This window comes from Erpetoichthys calabaricus, chromosome 2, assembly GCF_900747795.2.
Source record: "Erpetoichthys calabaricus chromosome 2, fErpCal1.3, whole genome shotgun sequence".
In the NCBI taxonomy this organism is placed as follows: Eukaryota; Metazoa; Chordata; class Cladistia; order Polypteriformes; family Polypteridae; genus Erpetoichthys; species Erpetoichthys calabaricus.
Genome location: NC_041395.2, coordinates 8,655,056 through 8,669,272, shown reverse-complemented (window position 1 = coordinate 8,669,272; position 14,217 = coordinate 8,655,056). Strand labels below are relative to the sequence as shown.

At 42.6% G+C, this 14,217-nt stretch overlaps 1 protein-coding gene across 1 annotated transcript in view; it reads left to right on the top strand.

Annotated features, from left to right (window-relative positions):
- Positions 1-13,982, top strand: part of pdhx (pyruvate dehydrogenase complex component X) — a 409,158-nt gene extending 395,176 nt beyond the window's left edge. Inside the window, exon 11 of the mRNA XM_051923616.1 lies at positions 12,758-13,982. Coding sequence (XP_051779576.1) covers positions 12,758-13,022 — 265 coding nt within the window. The 3' untranslated portion in view covers positions 13,023-13,982. The remainder of the gene's footprint in view (positions 1-12,757) is intronic.
- Positions 13,983-14,217: the final 235 nt, after the last annotated feature.

Sequence of the window (14,217 nt, the reverse complement as noted above, 5' to 3'; positions counted from 1 at the left end):
TTCTTCTCATGTCTCTTAGCCGGAATGCCCATCCATCCAGTAGTGTAGTTACTCTATCAAAGTATAATCCCCACCCCTAGGAAAAAAGAGTAAAAAAAACACCTTTTAACAAATTACCTAAATCTCTTATTGACAAGATGAGAGAAGTCCAGCCTGTAACTGAAGTAGATTTGAATTCCTCATCAAGGAAACCCACACGTGCCATGATTTTTGGCACCCCTCCACTGAATACTTTGTGAATACTTTGTTACTTCCATTTGTCAAAAAAACAGCACAAGTCTTCTCCTGTAGCAACTTACAGTATAAGGTTGAGGGATACGGAGCAGGTGGTCAGAGACCATTCATCCTCATAGAAGCCCCCACATCATCCTGGGCCTGAGGTCCACTCTTGTGCCCTCTCCTCAATCTTCAGCTTAACTCACAATGTTTTATAAATGGCCATGAGTCGGCCATGACAGGAGTTTGATTTTGCATGTTATTAACCGTTTTTGTGTTGATTTGGGCACATGTTTTGGATCAGTGCCCTGTCAGAAGATCCAACGATGACCCAGTTTTAGGTTCTTGGCAGAGGCAGCCAGATTTCAAATTAAAATCTCCTGGTATTTTGTGAAGTCCATGATAGATAGATAGATGTGAAAGGCACTATAAGATAGATAGATAGATAGATAGATAGATAGATAGATAGATAGATAGATAGATAGATAGATAGATAGATAGATAGATAGATAGATAGATAGATAGATAGATAGATAGATAGATAGATAGATAGATAGATAGATAGATAGATAGATATGTCAGGCACTATATAATAGATAGATTTGAAAGGTACTATATTATAGATAGATAATTGGATGGATAGATAGATGGATGTGTAAGGTACTACTGTATATACTCACATTTAAGTTCTCCCGCGGATAAGTCGGGGCTTGATTTTGCCGTATAATTTACGGTATTTTATAATGTCCGTTGTATAAGTCGAATACAGAAAACTCACGCTATTGGTCTAAGAGATTACAATATGCTACCACCACCTGAGAGGAACACCACATTTTGAATACAACGGAACACACGACCTTTTTGTTTTCTATGTGTTGTGCCTACGTGACCACACGGTAATACCCAAACTATTCGGAAGTGACGTTTGCACTGTTTTGTGTTTTGTGTATCTCACAGCCTCATACACCTTTATTGTAAGAGCATCCCTTATCTACGATGGACAGTTCGATCAGGAGAAAATATGAAGCTGGTTTGAAATTAAACGTCATTGAAGTGCCAAAAGAAACTGGCAACTATGCTGCTGCAACAAAATTCGATGCGTCTGAGAAACTGATGGGAGATTGGAGGAGGCAATTAATTGTCGTATTTTTGAATAGGCGTATAAGCCGGGGTCTGATTTTATGACCGATTTTTTGGTTTCAAGGCCCGACTTTTACACAAGTATATGTGATATATAATAGATAGATAGATAGATAGGTGAAAGGCACTATATAATTAATAGATAGATAGATGTGAAAGCCACTATATAATAGATAGATAGGTGAAAGGCACTATATAATTAATAGATAGATAGATGTGAAAGGCACTATATAATAGATAGATAGGTGAAAGGCACTGTATAATTAATAGATAGATAGGTGAAAGGCACTATATAATTAATAGATATATAGTGCCTTTCACATCTGTCTATCTAATAGATAAATGTGAAAGGCACTATATAATAGATAGATAGATAGATAGATAGATAGATAGATAGATAGATAGATAGATAGTGTCTTTCACCTATCTATCTATCTATCTATGTAATTAATAGATAGTTAGATAGATGTGAAAGGCACTATATAATAGATAAATGTAAAAGGCACTATATGATATATAGATAGATAGGTGAAAGGCACTATATAATAGACAGATAGATAGATATGTGAAAGGCACTATATAATTAATAGATAGATGTGAAATGGTCCTGCGGTGGGTTGGCACCCTGCCTGGGATTGGTTCCTGCCTTGTGCCCTGTGTTGGCTGGGATTGGCTCCAGCAGACCCCCGTGACCCTGTGTTCGGATTCAGCGGGTTGGTAAATGGATGGATGGATGGATGGATGGATGTGAAAGGCACTATGTAATAGACAGATAGATAGATGTGAAAGGCACTATATAATAGATAAATGTGAAAGGCACTATATGATAGATAGATAGATAGATAGATAGATAGATAGATAGATAGATAGATAGATAGATAGATAGATAGGTGAAAGGCACTATATAATTAATAGATAGATAGATAGATAGATAGGTGAAAGGCACTATATAATAGATAAATGTGAAAGGCACTATATGATAGGTAGGTGAAAGGCACTATATAATTAATAGATAGATAAATAGATGTGAAAGGCACTATATAATAGATAAATGTGAAAGGCACTATATGATAGGTAGGTGAAAGGCACTATATAATTAATAGATAGATAGATAGATGTGAAAGGCACTATATAATAGATGCAGTTGCAGTCCCAGTCCCAGTGAGGCGCTATACAGGCTGTTGGTATAAAGGAGCCCCCAGTTTCTTTTCTTGACACATTTCTGCCTAATGATTCTTTGTCTGAAAGTCCTCAATGTTGGTGTGTCACAGAGAGGTTCCCTCCACAGGGAAAATGAATCTTCACTTCTTACACACATTGGCCTGCGCTATTCTATTGCTCAAATCGCAGTCATGTGTTTTATATACGAGATTTGTGTAAATAAAAAGTCTAAAATTTAGTGAAACTGACGCTTATTTTGTTAACTTTGACTCAACATTCAGTCAGTAATGCTGTTAAAGAATAAACCAAATTGGGTTGGCCATTCATTCTTTTGTGATGTACGAGTTTAAGTTTCTCCCCAGAACTGAATCCCATAGTAATGATTCCATACGTGCTGCATGCTCCCACCTACAGTCAAAGTAAAAAGTATGTGAACCTTTAGGAATTCTCTATATTTATGTCTAATTCCCATATTAAATATGGTTGTATCTTCATGTCAGTCACAATAATGAACAAACACAGTCTCTTATAGCTACAGATACACAGATTTTCAGAGAATTTTGGACCATATTTAGTAAATTATTCAAACTGTGAAACTGAAGGTTCATCAGTGAACCCTAAGCTGATCACTTTTTAAAAAGCTCCTTGCAGTCCAAATTTAGCACACCTGGAGTCCATTTAATGAAACGAGTTCAGAGGTGCGGCCTTCAATGACTTTGATTGATCACAAACGCTATAAAGTGTGAGTTTGAGCTTTGGACAAGAAGCATATCCAGATGGGAATCTCGCCTCGCACAAAAGAGCTGTCTGAAGAGCTACGATCGAGAATTGTTAATCTACATGAGGCTGGAAAGGGTTACAAAGTCATCTCAAAGATTTGAGATATTCATCAGTCTACTGTTAGGCAAGGTGTCTATAAATGGAGACAGTTTGGTATTGTGGCGACTCTGCCTAGAAGTGGACACCCTGCCAAGATGACCCCCAAGAGCACAACACAAAGTCAGCAATGAGGTAAAGGAGAACCCTAGAGTGACAACAAAGGACTTGAAGAAGTCATCAGAACTGGCTAACATCTCTGTTCCTGAGTCAACTAACTAAAACATTGAACATGGCAGGACACCAAGAAGGAAGCCACTGCTATCAATAAAGAACATTGCTGAAAGAGAACTTGGACACTCTGCCATGGTACTGGGAAAATGTCTTGTGGAGTGATGAAACCAAAATTGAACTATTTGGGAGGAACAAGCAGAACTTCATTTGGCGTAAAAAGGGCACTGCATATCAACATCAAAACATCATCCCTACAATAAAGTATGGTGGAGGGAACATCGTGATTTGGGCCTGCTTTGCTGCATCAGGGCCTGGACAGCTTGCCATCATTGAGGGGAAAACGAATTCACAAGTTTATCAACAGATTCTAGGATAATGTGAAGGTGTCTGTCTGTCTGTCTGTCTGTCCGTCAACTTAAGCTCAAAAGAGGCTGGGTGATGCCACAGGACAGTGACCGCAAACATCGCAGCAAATCCACAGCACAATGGCTTCATGTGGAGTGGCCCAGTCAGAGCCCAGATCTCAATCCTATTGAATGACTTGAGGAGAGCCATACAGAGAAGACAAGCAAAGAATATGGACGAGTTAAGGCAGTTCGGCAGGGAAGAATGGGCTCCAATTCGATGTGCAGGTCTGATCTGCAGTTACAGGACGCGCCTGCCAAAGGAGGGTCAGCCAGTTACTAAATCCCAAGGTTCACTTACCTTTTTCCACTACCACTGTGAACGTTGAATGCGTTTATAAAATAAAGACATGAAAGAGTAGAATTGTGTGTGTGTGTCATTGGCTTAAGCTCATTGTGTTTATCAGGACCTGGGACTTCGATGAAGATCAGATCACTTTTTATAACCAACTCATGCAGTAAACCAGATAATTCTAAAGGGTTCACATACTTTTTACTTTGACTGTACATGTGAGACGGTGAAATATTCAATAGGCAGACCAAAGCTATGGGCGTCCCGGTGGTCTCTGTCATCCCTCCCCTTATACTCCATCCATCCATCCATCCATCCTTTTCCAACCCGCTGAATCCGAACACAGGGTCACGGGGGTCTGCTGGAGCCAATCCCAGCCAACACAGGGCACAAGGCAGGAACCAATCCCAGGCAGGGTGCCAACCCACCGCAGGACACACACCAAGCACACACCAGGGCCAATTTAGAATCGACAATCCACCTAACCTGCATGTCTTTGGACTGTGGGAGGAAACCCACGCAGACACGGGGAGAACATGCAAACCCAGGTCCCCAGGTCTCCTAACTGCGAGGCAGCAGCGCTACCCACTGCGCCACCGTGCCGCCCCCCTTATACTCCTTTCCTTGCTTTTGGATTTGTGCCTTCAACACGTTTTCTCTCTCATAACTTATTTTGCAGTTTATTTTAGCAACAACCTTACAGCACCTTTACACCATTAGTCTTATTTTAGACAAAATGACCAGCTGGGAATCAAATTAATTAGGCTGTAACTTTTCTAGAAACTCAGCGCTACTTGCCTAATTAATTATTTCTTTTCTTTTCTAAGTAAACACTTTGTTGTCTGCTTAATTCCATGCCTCTTTCAGTTTTTCAGTTGCTGCTTGCTATTAAATATGATCTTCATATCTCCACATTCAAGGTGTTCATCTCGTATACAGTATGTTCCCAGCGCACTTCCATTTTGAGATTTGGGGTTTGCTCAGCGTTACGTTTTCTGAAAAATATGAACGCCGCTGAGTCGACGGCAAATCAACTTGAACTTTGATGTTGCCATCTTACCTTAATGAGCTCATTTTTGGATTGTCAGTTCTGATTGATTTTATGAGATGCCTTGTCTTCTCTACAAAAACGGGTGCAGGAGGCCTACCTGCCAATATCAGCCTTAATCAAAATCCAAAATTCTTGGCCTACAAGGGCCCAACAAAAGGGTAGTAGTGGCTCTTAAACGCTGACATGTTAAAATGGAGAGAAACAAACTGTAGAACCTCTGGTGCTCAGTGAAGTATCAATGTTGTTGTATATCTTGGAAATGTGTTAACATGTAGGCTGTCATCGCGAAAATTGGTCCGTTTGTATCTGATGGCAATGTCTTTCTTCTTCTTCTTCTCTTCTTTGGTCCCTAGCTGGCGTTTGGTCTGGACCTGGTCCTAAGCCCATACACTGCTGTGGGTGCCAATGGTTGTCGGATTTCATTTTGCAGGCGTTTCCATGCAAGGCGATCCATGGCGGCTGTTCTAGCCTCATCGAGGCTGAGTCGACGGTTTCTGATATCGTCTTCGACCTGCTTGAGCCATGTTTTCTTTGGTGCTGTTCTTTGGATTCTCCACTGGGTGGGTCGATCGCACCAGAGGAGTTTGTGTGGTAACCGGTTGCCTTCCATTCTGCAGACGTGACAAAACCATTGTAGTCGTCGTTGTTGAATTTGCTCCTCGATTGTAGGCTGTTGATCACCCCGGCGACGGATTTCCTCATTTCGTATTCGGTCTCGGAGTGAAATTCGTAGGATTTGTCACAGGCATCGCATTTGGAAGACCTCGAGTTTGTTGAGGTCTTGCTTGAGCAGTGTCCACGTCTCAGATCCATAGAGGAGAATTGGCAAAATCAGAGTTTTGAAGAGTCGAATTTTGGTCTTGTTGGAGATGTTGGTTTGCTTCCACAGGCACCACTTTAGGGAAGCAAATGCCGCGGTTGCTTGACCAATTCGACTGTGGACCTCTACTGTGGATGCCACTTTCTTCTCCTGGACCAGTGACCCAAGGTATTTGAATTTTTGGACCTGCTCGATCTGCACACCATCGAGTTGCACATTTGTCTGCGATCAGCACTTTCATCTTGTCTATGTTTATTTTCAATCCATATGGCTGGGCGATGTTGGCGATGTTGCAGAGGACGTCCGTGGCCTCCGCGTCTTCGCCGGCCAGGATGCCACTATCATCTGCGAACATGAGATCAGTCAGGAAGCCATCCTCACCATACTGGATTCCTTGTCTGCCTTCGAAGACCTTTCTCATGATGGTGTCGACTACGACGTTAAAAAGCAGTGGAGAAACAACATCTCTCTGGCGGACTCCAGTTTGGATGGTAAACTCATCGGATAATTCATTACGGATGCATACTTGGCTGGAGGACCCAGCGTAGCTTTCCTGGAGGAGTTTGATGACTTTCTGAGGCAGAAGTTCGGTGTCCATTGCTTTCCACAGTGCTGGCCAGTGGACGCAGTCAAAGGCAGATCGAAAGTCAATGAAGACAATGACTGCTCTTTTCCCGCATCGGATTCTTTCCTCCATCAGTTGACGGAGGGTGAAGATCTGGTCACTGCAGCCGCGGTTTGGCCTGAATATCTGATGGCAATGTAAAATACGGGGATGTTCGTTTAAGACACCAATTAAATGCACGTTGTTATTTATGGAGGATTATTCATCCTGAAATTAAACGCAATGTGTTAACTACGATTAAATGTAGCACATATTATAGCAACTGGCCGCGGTCGTATGGTGTCACAATTAAAAGCATCAACCAAATAATCGATTGTTTTCTACAACAGCACACAATTCTCATGTTAATTTAAAATACAATACAAAAAGTGTATTGCATTTAAATTAATGTCCAAATGAAACAGCCCACAAACCCCAAAAACCTCAAAGATGAGGCAAAAGGCTGTTTTTAACAAGGAAGGACAATGAGATGGGACACGGTCAGGAAATCTGAGACCGTCAACCTTTCAGTCATCAGTCTCCGAAATGCTGATCAACACTGAAAGACAAGCGCAGAGATCAAAAAGCTGTAGATTTAAACACGAAAAAGATTTGATCACAATCACCCCTGCTGTCCTCGTCTCAGATAAACTGAGAACATGTGTGCTGAGGTTTGTGCCACATATATGAACATATACAGTGGTATGAAAAACTTTTTGCCCCCTTCCTGATTTCTTATTCTTTTGCATGTTTGTCACACAAAATGTTTCTGATCATCAAACACATTTAACCATTAGTCAAATATAACACAAGTAAACACAAAATGCAGTTTGTAAATGATGGTTTTTATTATTTAGGGAGAAAAAAAATCCAAACCTACATGGCCCTGTGTGAAAAAGTAATTGCCCCCTGAACCTAATAACTGGTTGGGCCACCCTTAGCAGCAATAACTGCAATCAAGCGTTTGCGATAACTTGCAATGAGTCTTTTACAGCGCTCTGGAGGAATTTTGGCCCACTCATCTTTGCAAAATTGTTGTAATTCAGCTTTATTTGAGGGTTTTCTAGCATGAACCGCCTTTTTAAGGTCATGCCATAGCATCTCAATTGGATTCAGGTCAGGACTTTGACTAGGCCACTCCAAAGTCTTCATTTTGTTTTTCTTCAGCCATTCAGAGGTGGATTTGCTGGTGTGTTTTGGGTCATTGTCCTGTTGCAGCACCCAAGATCGCTTCAGCTTGAGTTGACGAACAGATGGCCGGACATTCTCCTTCAGGATTTTTTGGTAGACAGTAGAATTCATGGTTCCATCTATCACAGCAAGCCTTCCAGGTCCTGAAGCAGCACAACAACCCCAGACCATCACACTACCACCACCATATTTTACTGTTGGTATGATGTTCTTTTTCTGAAATGCTGTGTTCCTTTTACGCCAGATGTAACGGGACATTTTGCCTTCCAAAAAGTTCAACTTTTGACTCATCAGTCCACAAGGTATTTTCCCAAAAGTCTTGGCAATCATTGAAATGTTTCTTAGCAAAATTGAGACGAGCCCTAATGTTCTTTTTGCTTAACAGTGGTTTGCGTCTTGGAAATCTGCCATGCAGGCCGTTTTTGCCCAGTCTCTTTCTTATGGTGGAGTCGTGAACACTGACCTTAATTGAGGCAAGTGAGGCCTGCAGTTCTTTAGACGTTGTCCTGGGGTCTTTTGTGACCTCTCGGATGAGTCGTCTCTGCGCTCTTGGGGTAATTTTGGTCGGCCGGCCACTCCTGGGAAGGTTCACCACTGTTCCATGTTTTTGCCATTTGTGGATAATGGCTCTCACTGTGGTTCGCTGGAGTCCCAAAGCTTTAGAAATGGCTTTATAACCTTTACCAGACTGATAGATCTCAATTACTTCTGTTCTCATTTGTTCCTGAATTTCTTTGGATGTTGGCATGATGTCTAGCTTTTGAGGTGCTTTTGGTCTACTTCTCTGTGTCAGGCAGCTCCTATTTAAGTGATTTCTTGATTGAAACAGGTGTGGCAGTAATCAGGCCTGGGGGTGGCTACGGAAATTGAACTCAGGTGTGATACACCACAGTTAGGTTATTTTTTAACAAGGGGGCAATTACTTTTTCACACAGGGCCATGTAGGTTTGGATTTTTTTTCTCCCTAAATAATAAAAACCATCATTTAAAAACTGCATTTTGTGTTTAGTTGTGTTATATTTGACTAATGGTTAAATGTGTTTGATGATCAGAAACATTTTGTGTGACAAACATGCAAAAGAATAAGAAATCAGGAAGGGGGCAAATAGTTTTTCACACCACTGTACTGATATACAGGGTATATACGAGGGTTGTCTGCGTTCCGTGCGGAATTTTATCGTTTGTCGAGTGTCAGCCTGTCAGAACCTGTTCTGCTGTGTAGAGGGATTAGTCAAGTGGTTGCATGTTTTTGTTCAGATGTTTTGCTCCCTCTCTTCCTTCAGAATGAACACGAGAAGCAAACGAACTGAGAGTGCGCAGCCGGCGCTAGCGGCGAAGCTCCCGACTCCGTGCGTGCGTGACTTTCGAGTGATGATTTTTTATGACTTTTCTGATGGTTTAATCCGCTCGGTGGAATGCACCATGTTTGCCATCTTTTTCAACATCGATGGCATTGTCGCATCAATTCCGCTGATGGAGGGGACAACTGTCACCTCTGAGTGGTACACCACTCAGTGCCTGCCTGATGTTTTTTCTGCGATGGCTAGAGGCCGGTCCAAGAACTTGCGAAGGCACTTTTTGCATCATGACAATGCGCCAGCCCACACGGCTAATGCGACGAAGCATTTCATTGAAGACAGTGGTGTCAACGTTTTGAACCCGCCACCCTACTCACCTGATCTTGCACCGTGTGACTTTTGGCTCTTCCCGAAGGTGACAGAACCCCTGCGAGGCCACAACTTCGAAACTCGAGAGGAACTGATTGCAGCTGTCAAAGAACAGCTGGACAACCTCCCAAAGACAGCCTTTCACGAGTGTTTTGTGGCGTGGGTCAGAAGAGCCCAAAAGTGCATTGATGTTGGCGGTGAATACTTGGAAAAAGTTTAAAAAGGATCGAAGTACATGAGAAAAATAGAAAAAAAAATCCTTGGCTACTTATTTCGAGTGATTCCGCGCGGAACCCAGACAACCCTCGTGTATATATATCTCATATATGTGTGTGTGTATATATTTAATGCATACAGGTGCTGGTCATAAAATTAGAATATCATGACAAAGTTGATTTATTTCAGTAATTCCATTCAAAAAGTGAAACTTGTATATTAGATTCATTCATTACACACAGACTGATGTACTTCAAATGTTTATTTCTTTGAATGTTGATGATTATAACTGACAACTAATGAAAGTCCCAAATTCAGTATCTCGGAAAATTAGAATATTGTGAAAAGGTTCAATATTGAAGACACCTGGTGCCACACTCTAATCAGCTAATTAACTCAAAAGCCTTTAAATGGTCTCTCAGTCGAGTTCTGTAGGCTACACAATCATGGGGTAGACTGCTGACTTGACAGTTGTCCAAAAGACGACCATTGACACCTCGCACAAGGAGGACGAGACACAAAAGGTCATTGCTAAAGAGGCTGGCTGTTCACAGAGCTCTGTGTCCAAGCACATTAATAGAGAGGCGAAGGGAAGGACAAGATGTGGTAGAAAAAAGTGGACAAGCAATAGGGATAACCGCACCCTGGAGAGGATTGGGAAACAAAACCCATTCAAAAATGTGGGGGAGATTCACAAAGAGTGGACTGCAGCTGGAGTCAGTGCTTCAAGAACCACCACACACAGACGTATGCAAGACATGGGCTTCAGCTGTCACATTCCTTGTGTCAAGCCACTCTTGAACGAGAGACAGCGTCAGAAGCGTCTCGCCTGGGCTAAAGACAAAAAGGACTGGACTGCTGCTTTCTGATGAAAGTAAATTTTGCATTTCCTTTGGAAATCAAGGTCCCAGAGTCTGAAGGAAGAGAGGAGAGGCACAGAATCCTCGTTGTGTGAGGTCCAGTGTAAAGTTTCCACAGTCAGTGATGGTTTGGGTGACATGTCATCTGCTGGTGTTGGTCCATTGTGTTTTCTGAGGTCCAAGGTCAACGCAGCCATCTACCAGGAAGTTTTAGAGCACTTCATGTTTCCTGCTGCTGACGAACTTTATGGAGATGCAGATTTCATTTTCCAACGGGACCTGGCACCTGCACACAGTGCCAAAGCTACCAGTACCTGGTTTAAGGACCATGGTATCCCTGTTCTTGATTGGCCAGCAAACTCGCCTGACCTTAACGCCATAGAAAATCTATGGGGTATTGTGAAGAGGAAGATGCAATACGCCAGAGCCAACAATTCAGAAGAGCTGAAGGCCACTATCAGAGCAACATGGGCTCTCATAACACCTGAGCAGTGCCACAGACTGATCGACTCCATGCCACGCTGCATTGCTGCAGTAATCCAGGCCAAAGGAGCCCCAACTAAATATTGAGTGCTGTACATGCTCATACTTTTCATGTTCATACCTTTCAGTTGGCCAACATTTCTAAAAATCCTTTTTTTGCATTGGTCTTAATTGATATTCTAATTTTCCGAGATACTGAATTTGGGACTTTCATTAGTTGTCAGTTATAATCACCAACATTAAAAGAAATAAACATTTGAAATACATCAGTCTGTGTGTAATGAATGAATCTAATATACAAGTTTCACTTTTTGAATGGAATTACTGAAATAAATCAACTTTGTCATGATATTCTAATTTTATGACCAGCACCTGTAGTTGTGCTGGGACGCCCTGTTAATGGAGGGACCTTATAGGAGGGCTTATTCTGAACATTATTTCCCCTGGAAATGTAGAGGGCAGGCCCCCCTGGCTTGCAGCGGGGCCACAAGTTTGGAGTGTGGGAGCTCAACCCCCCTGGGGCCCTGTGGCCACCGCAGGGGGAACCTGGATGTTTCCCGAGCCGGAAGAAGCCTGTTGGACACCTGGAGTCCTTCCAGGTGTTCTAAGAAAGGAAGCCACCGCCACCACTCGGGGACCCAGAGTCAGGACGGGTGGATGAAGCTTGTGGAAGGAGAATTGTGGGAGAAGAAGAAAGGGACGGTGTACTTGTGCTCTTTGGTGATTGTAGTGTGTGCTGCTGTGGGGGCGAGACAAAAGCGTTTCCCACAGCTGAATAAAAGTGTGTGTGTTTGTATATATATATATACAGTATATATAAATGTATATATATATATGTATATGTGTATATATATATATATATAATATATATATATATATATATGTATGTATATATATATATATATATATGTGTATATAAGTCATTGCCAACCTGTCATATGGTGTCCGCTTCGATCCTTAAGTCATTACCACGTCATTTTCGAATTGCCTTTACTTTTTTATTCACACTCCTACAATTCATTCTTCACTAAATTCCAGTGTTCCAGTGTGTGGTCAGGTGGTGGGAGGACTGACTGTCAGAATGTTTCCCTTTTATTCGTCATGAAACAAAATGAAAACAAAAAAAAATGTGCTGCTAATTGGTCCGGGGTTCTTCCTTCTTTTGTGTTTTAATCTCTTGCTCCGCCGTGCGGCTTATTCAGGTCTTCCAGCAAAAGACTCCTCTCTTCAGGCCGCGCCTCTTTTATAGTGAACCTCCCAGAAGGGGCGGGGCTACGTGCCCTTACTGGGCGGTCTTTCGGAGCTGTGAGGGAAGAAGAGAAACAGGACCAAGTCAGAAGTAGCGCCCCCTCTCGTCTCGGCGGGTCATTACATGGCTTTCTCCAGGCCTTCAACGCCCACACGTGACAAGTGGAAGCTACGGTTATAAAATTCAGCGACGCCACACATCACTTGGAGAGTCAAATTCTGTTTTTTGGACGATGGCCTCGTTTGCTTGTAAGATTTAGAGACTCAGAGTATTGTACTTTTGATATTTTGTACATGCAGCGCACGCCCTTCTCAGTTGCTAATCATCTTCTTCTTCTTCTTGGTCTTTTTCAGCATCTCAAATTTGGGGATGTTCGGGATCAGCGGCTTTTCTGCAGTTATTAACCCTCCACAAGCTTGTATCCTGGCCGTCGGGATGTCGCGGCCCGAAGTCACCGCCGTCCAAGAGTCCGATGGCAGCCTGACCCTCCGGCGGCAGCAGCTGATGACGGTGACCCTGTCAAGTGACGGCCGATTAGTAGATGACCAGCTAGCCTCGCAGTTTTTGATCAAATTTAAAGCCAATCTGGAAAATCCCCAACGCATGGCCCTGGCGTGAAAATACCGTTGTGCTCGTCATGTCACCTGAGGGGAGTTTGTTACAGCAAGGAGCGGGGAGCGTCCGATATCAGATCTACAGCCAGCGACCGATTACATTTAAGCCACAATGATTTCAAATTCCCACTTGCCATGTTTTGTCCACATGATGCCCGGTCGTCAAGCCCAGTCTTTAACGCAGCAGTTTTTTGTGCTTTGTTTCATCAAATGTAAGCATTATTGCCATTTTGGAAACACCCAGTCGACAACTAAAAGTGAAATATTCCCAATTGTGAAGCGAAATATAATTTCAGTAAGAATTCCGTTATTTCCCCATTTTCACCGTCTGTGCCCCAGATATCCCTGCTATTTAATTGTACACAGCATGCGCTTTACACAAATTGGGGTCACAGTAAGGAATTGTCCCCCCCCAGTCCCACTCTTTGATTATTGTGCACAACTTCAGAGATCAGAAAAGCATTCAAGTCATCCTGTCACCCCAGTCACATATCAACGGTGACAGTACGGTGACCGTGACTGAGCTGCGGTTTAGACGGCAGATCGATGTCACGCCAGTTATGCTTATCTGCGCTACTCACACCTTCAGCATCTGACTAAGGGCTTTACAAACGTCACCATATTCTCCATCTTCAGTCGTGCATATCGTTCTTAAGGGTCGCCATATTGGCCAACAGCGGCACACGCAGAGCTGTACATATGCTGTGTGAGGGTATAATGACACGCACACACACACAGACAAAGGTGCAAAGGGAATATAAGGCACGCGATCAACCACCCCCTCCCCCGACTGCCCATTGCCTTTACTTATCTATAAACTTGGCACAGAGAATTTCTTTATTGTTGTAAAAATGATTAAAATAAAGGTTGTATTTATTTGAAAAGAAGTTACATGTTTTGAAAAAACAAAATCTCTTGTGGGTTGGTAAAAATAAATAAAGAAAATGTTGTGTATTACACGCTTCCCAGTGCTGGTGTTCTTGTTGGTTTATAATTCTTTTTAATTCTTTGCATTTGTATAGCGCTTTTCTCACTACTCAAAATTAAGGGTCTTGCTCAAGGGCCTAACAGAGCAGAGTCCCTATTGGCATTTTCGGGATTCGAACCGGCAACCTTCTGACTGCCAGTGCAGATCCCTAGCCTTAGAGCCTCCACTCCAATTATGTGAAACAAGCTGTGCGTTATCAACGTAGACGTCG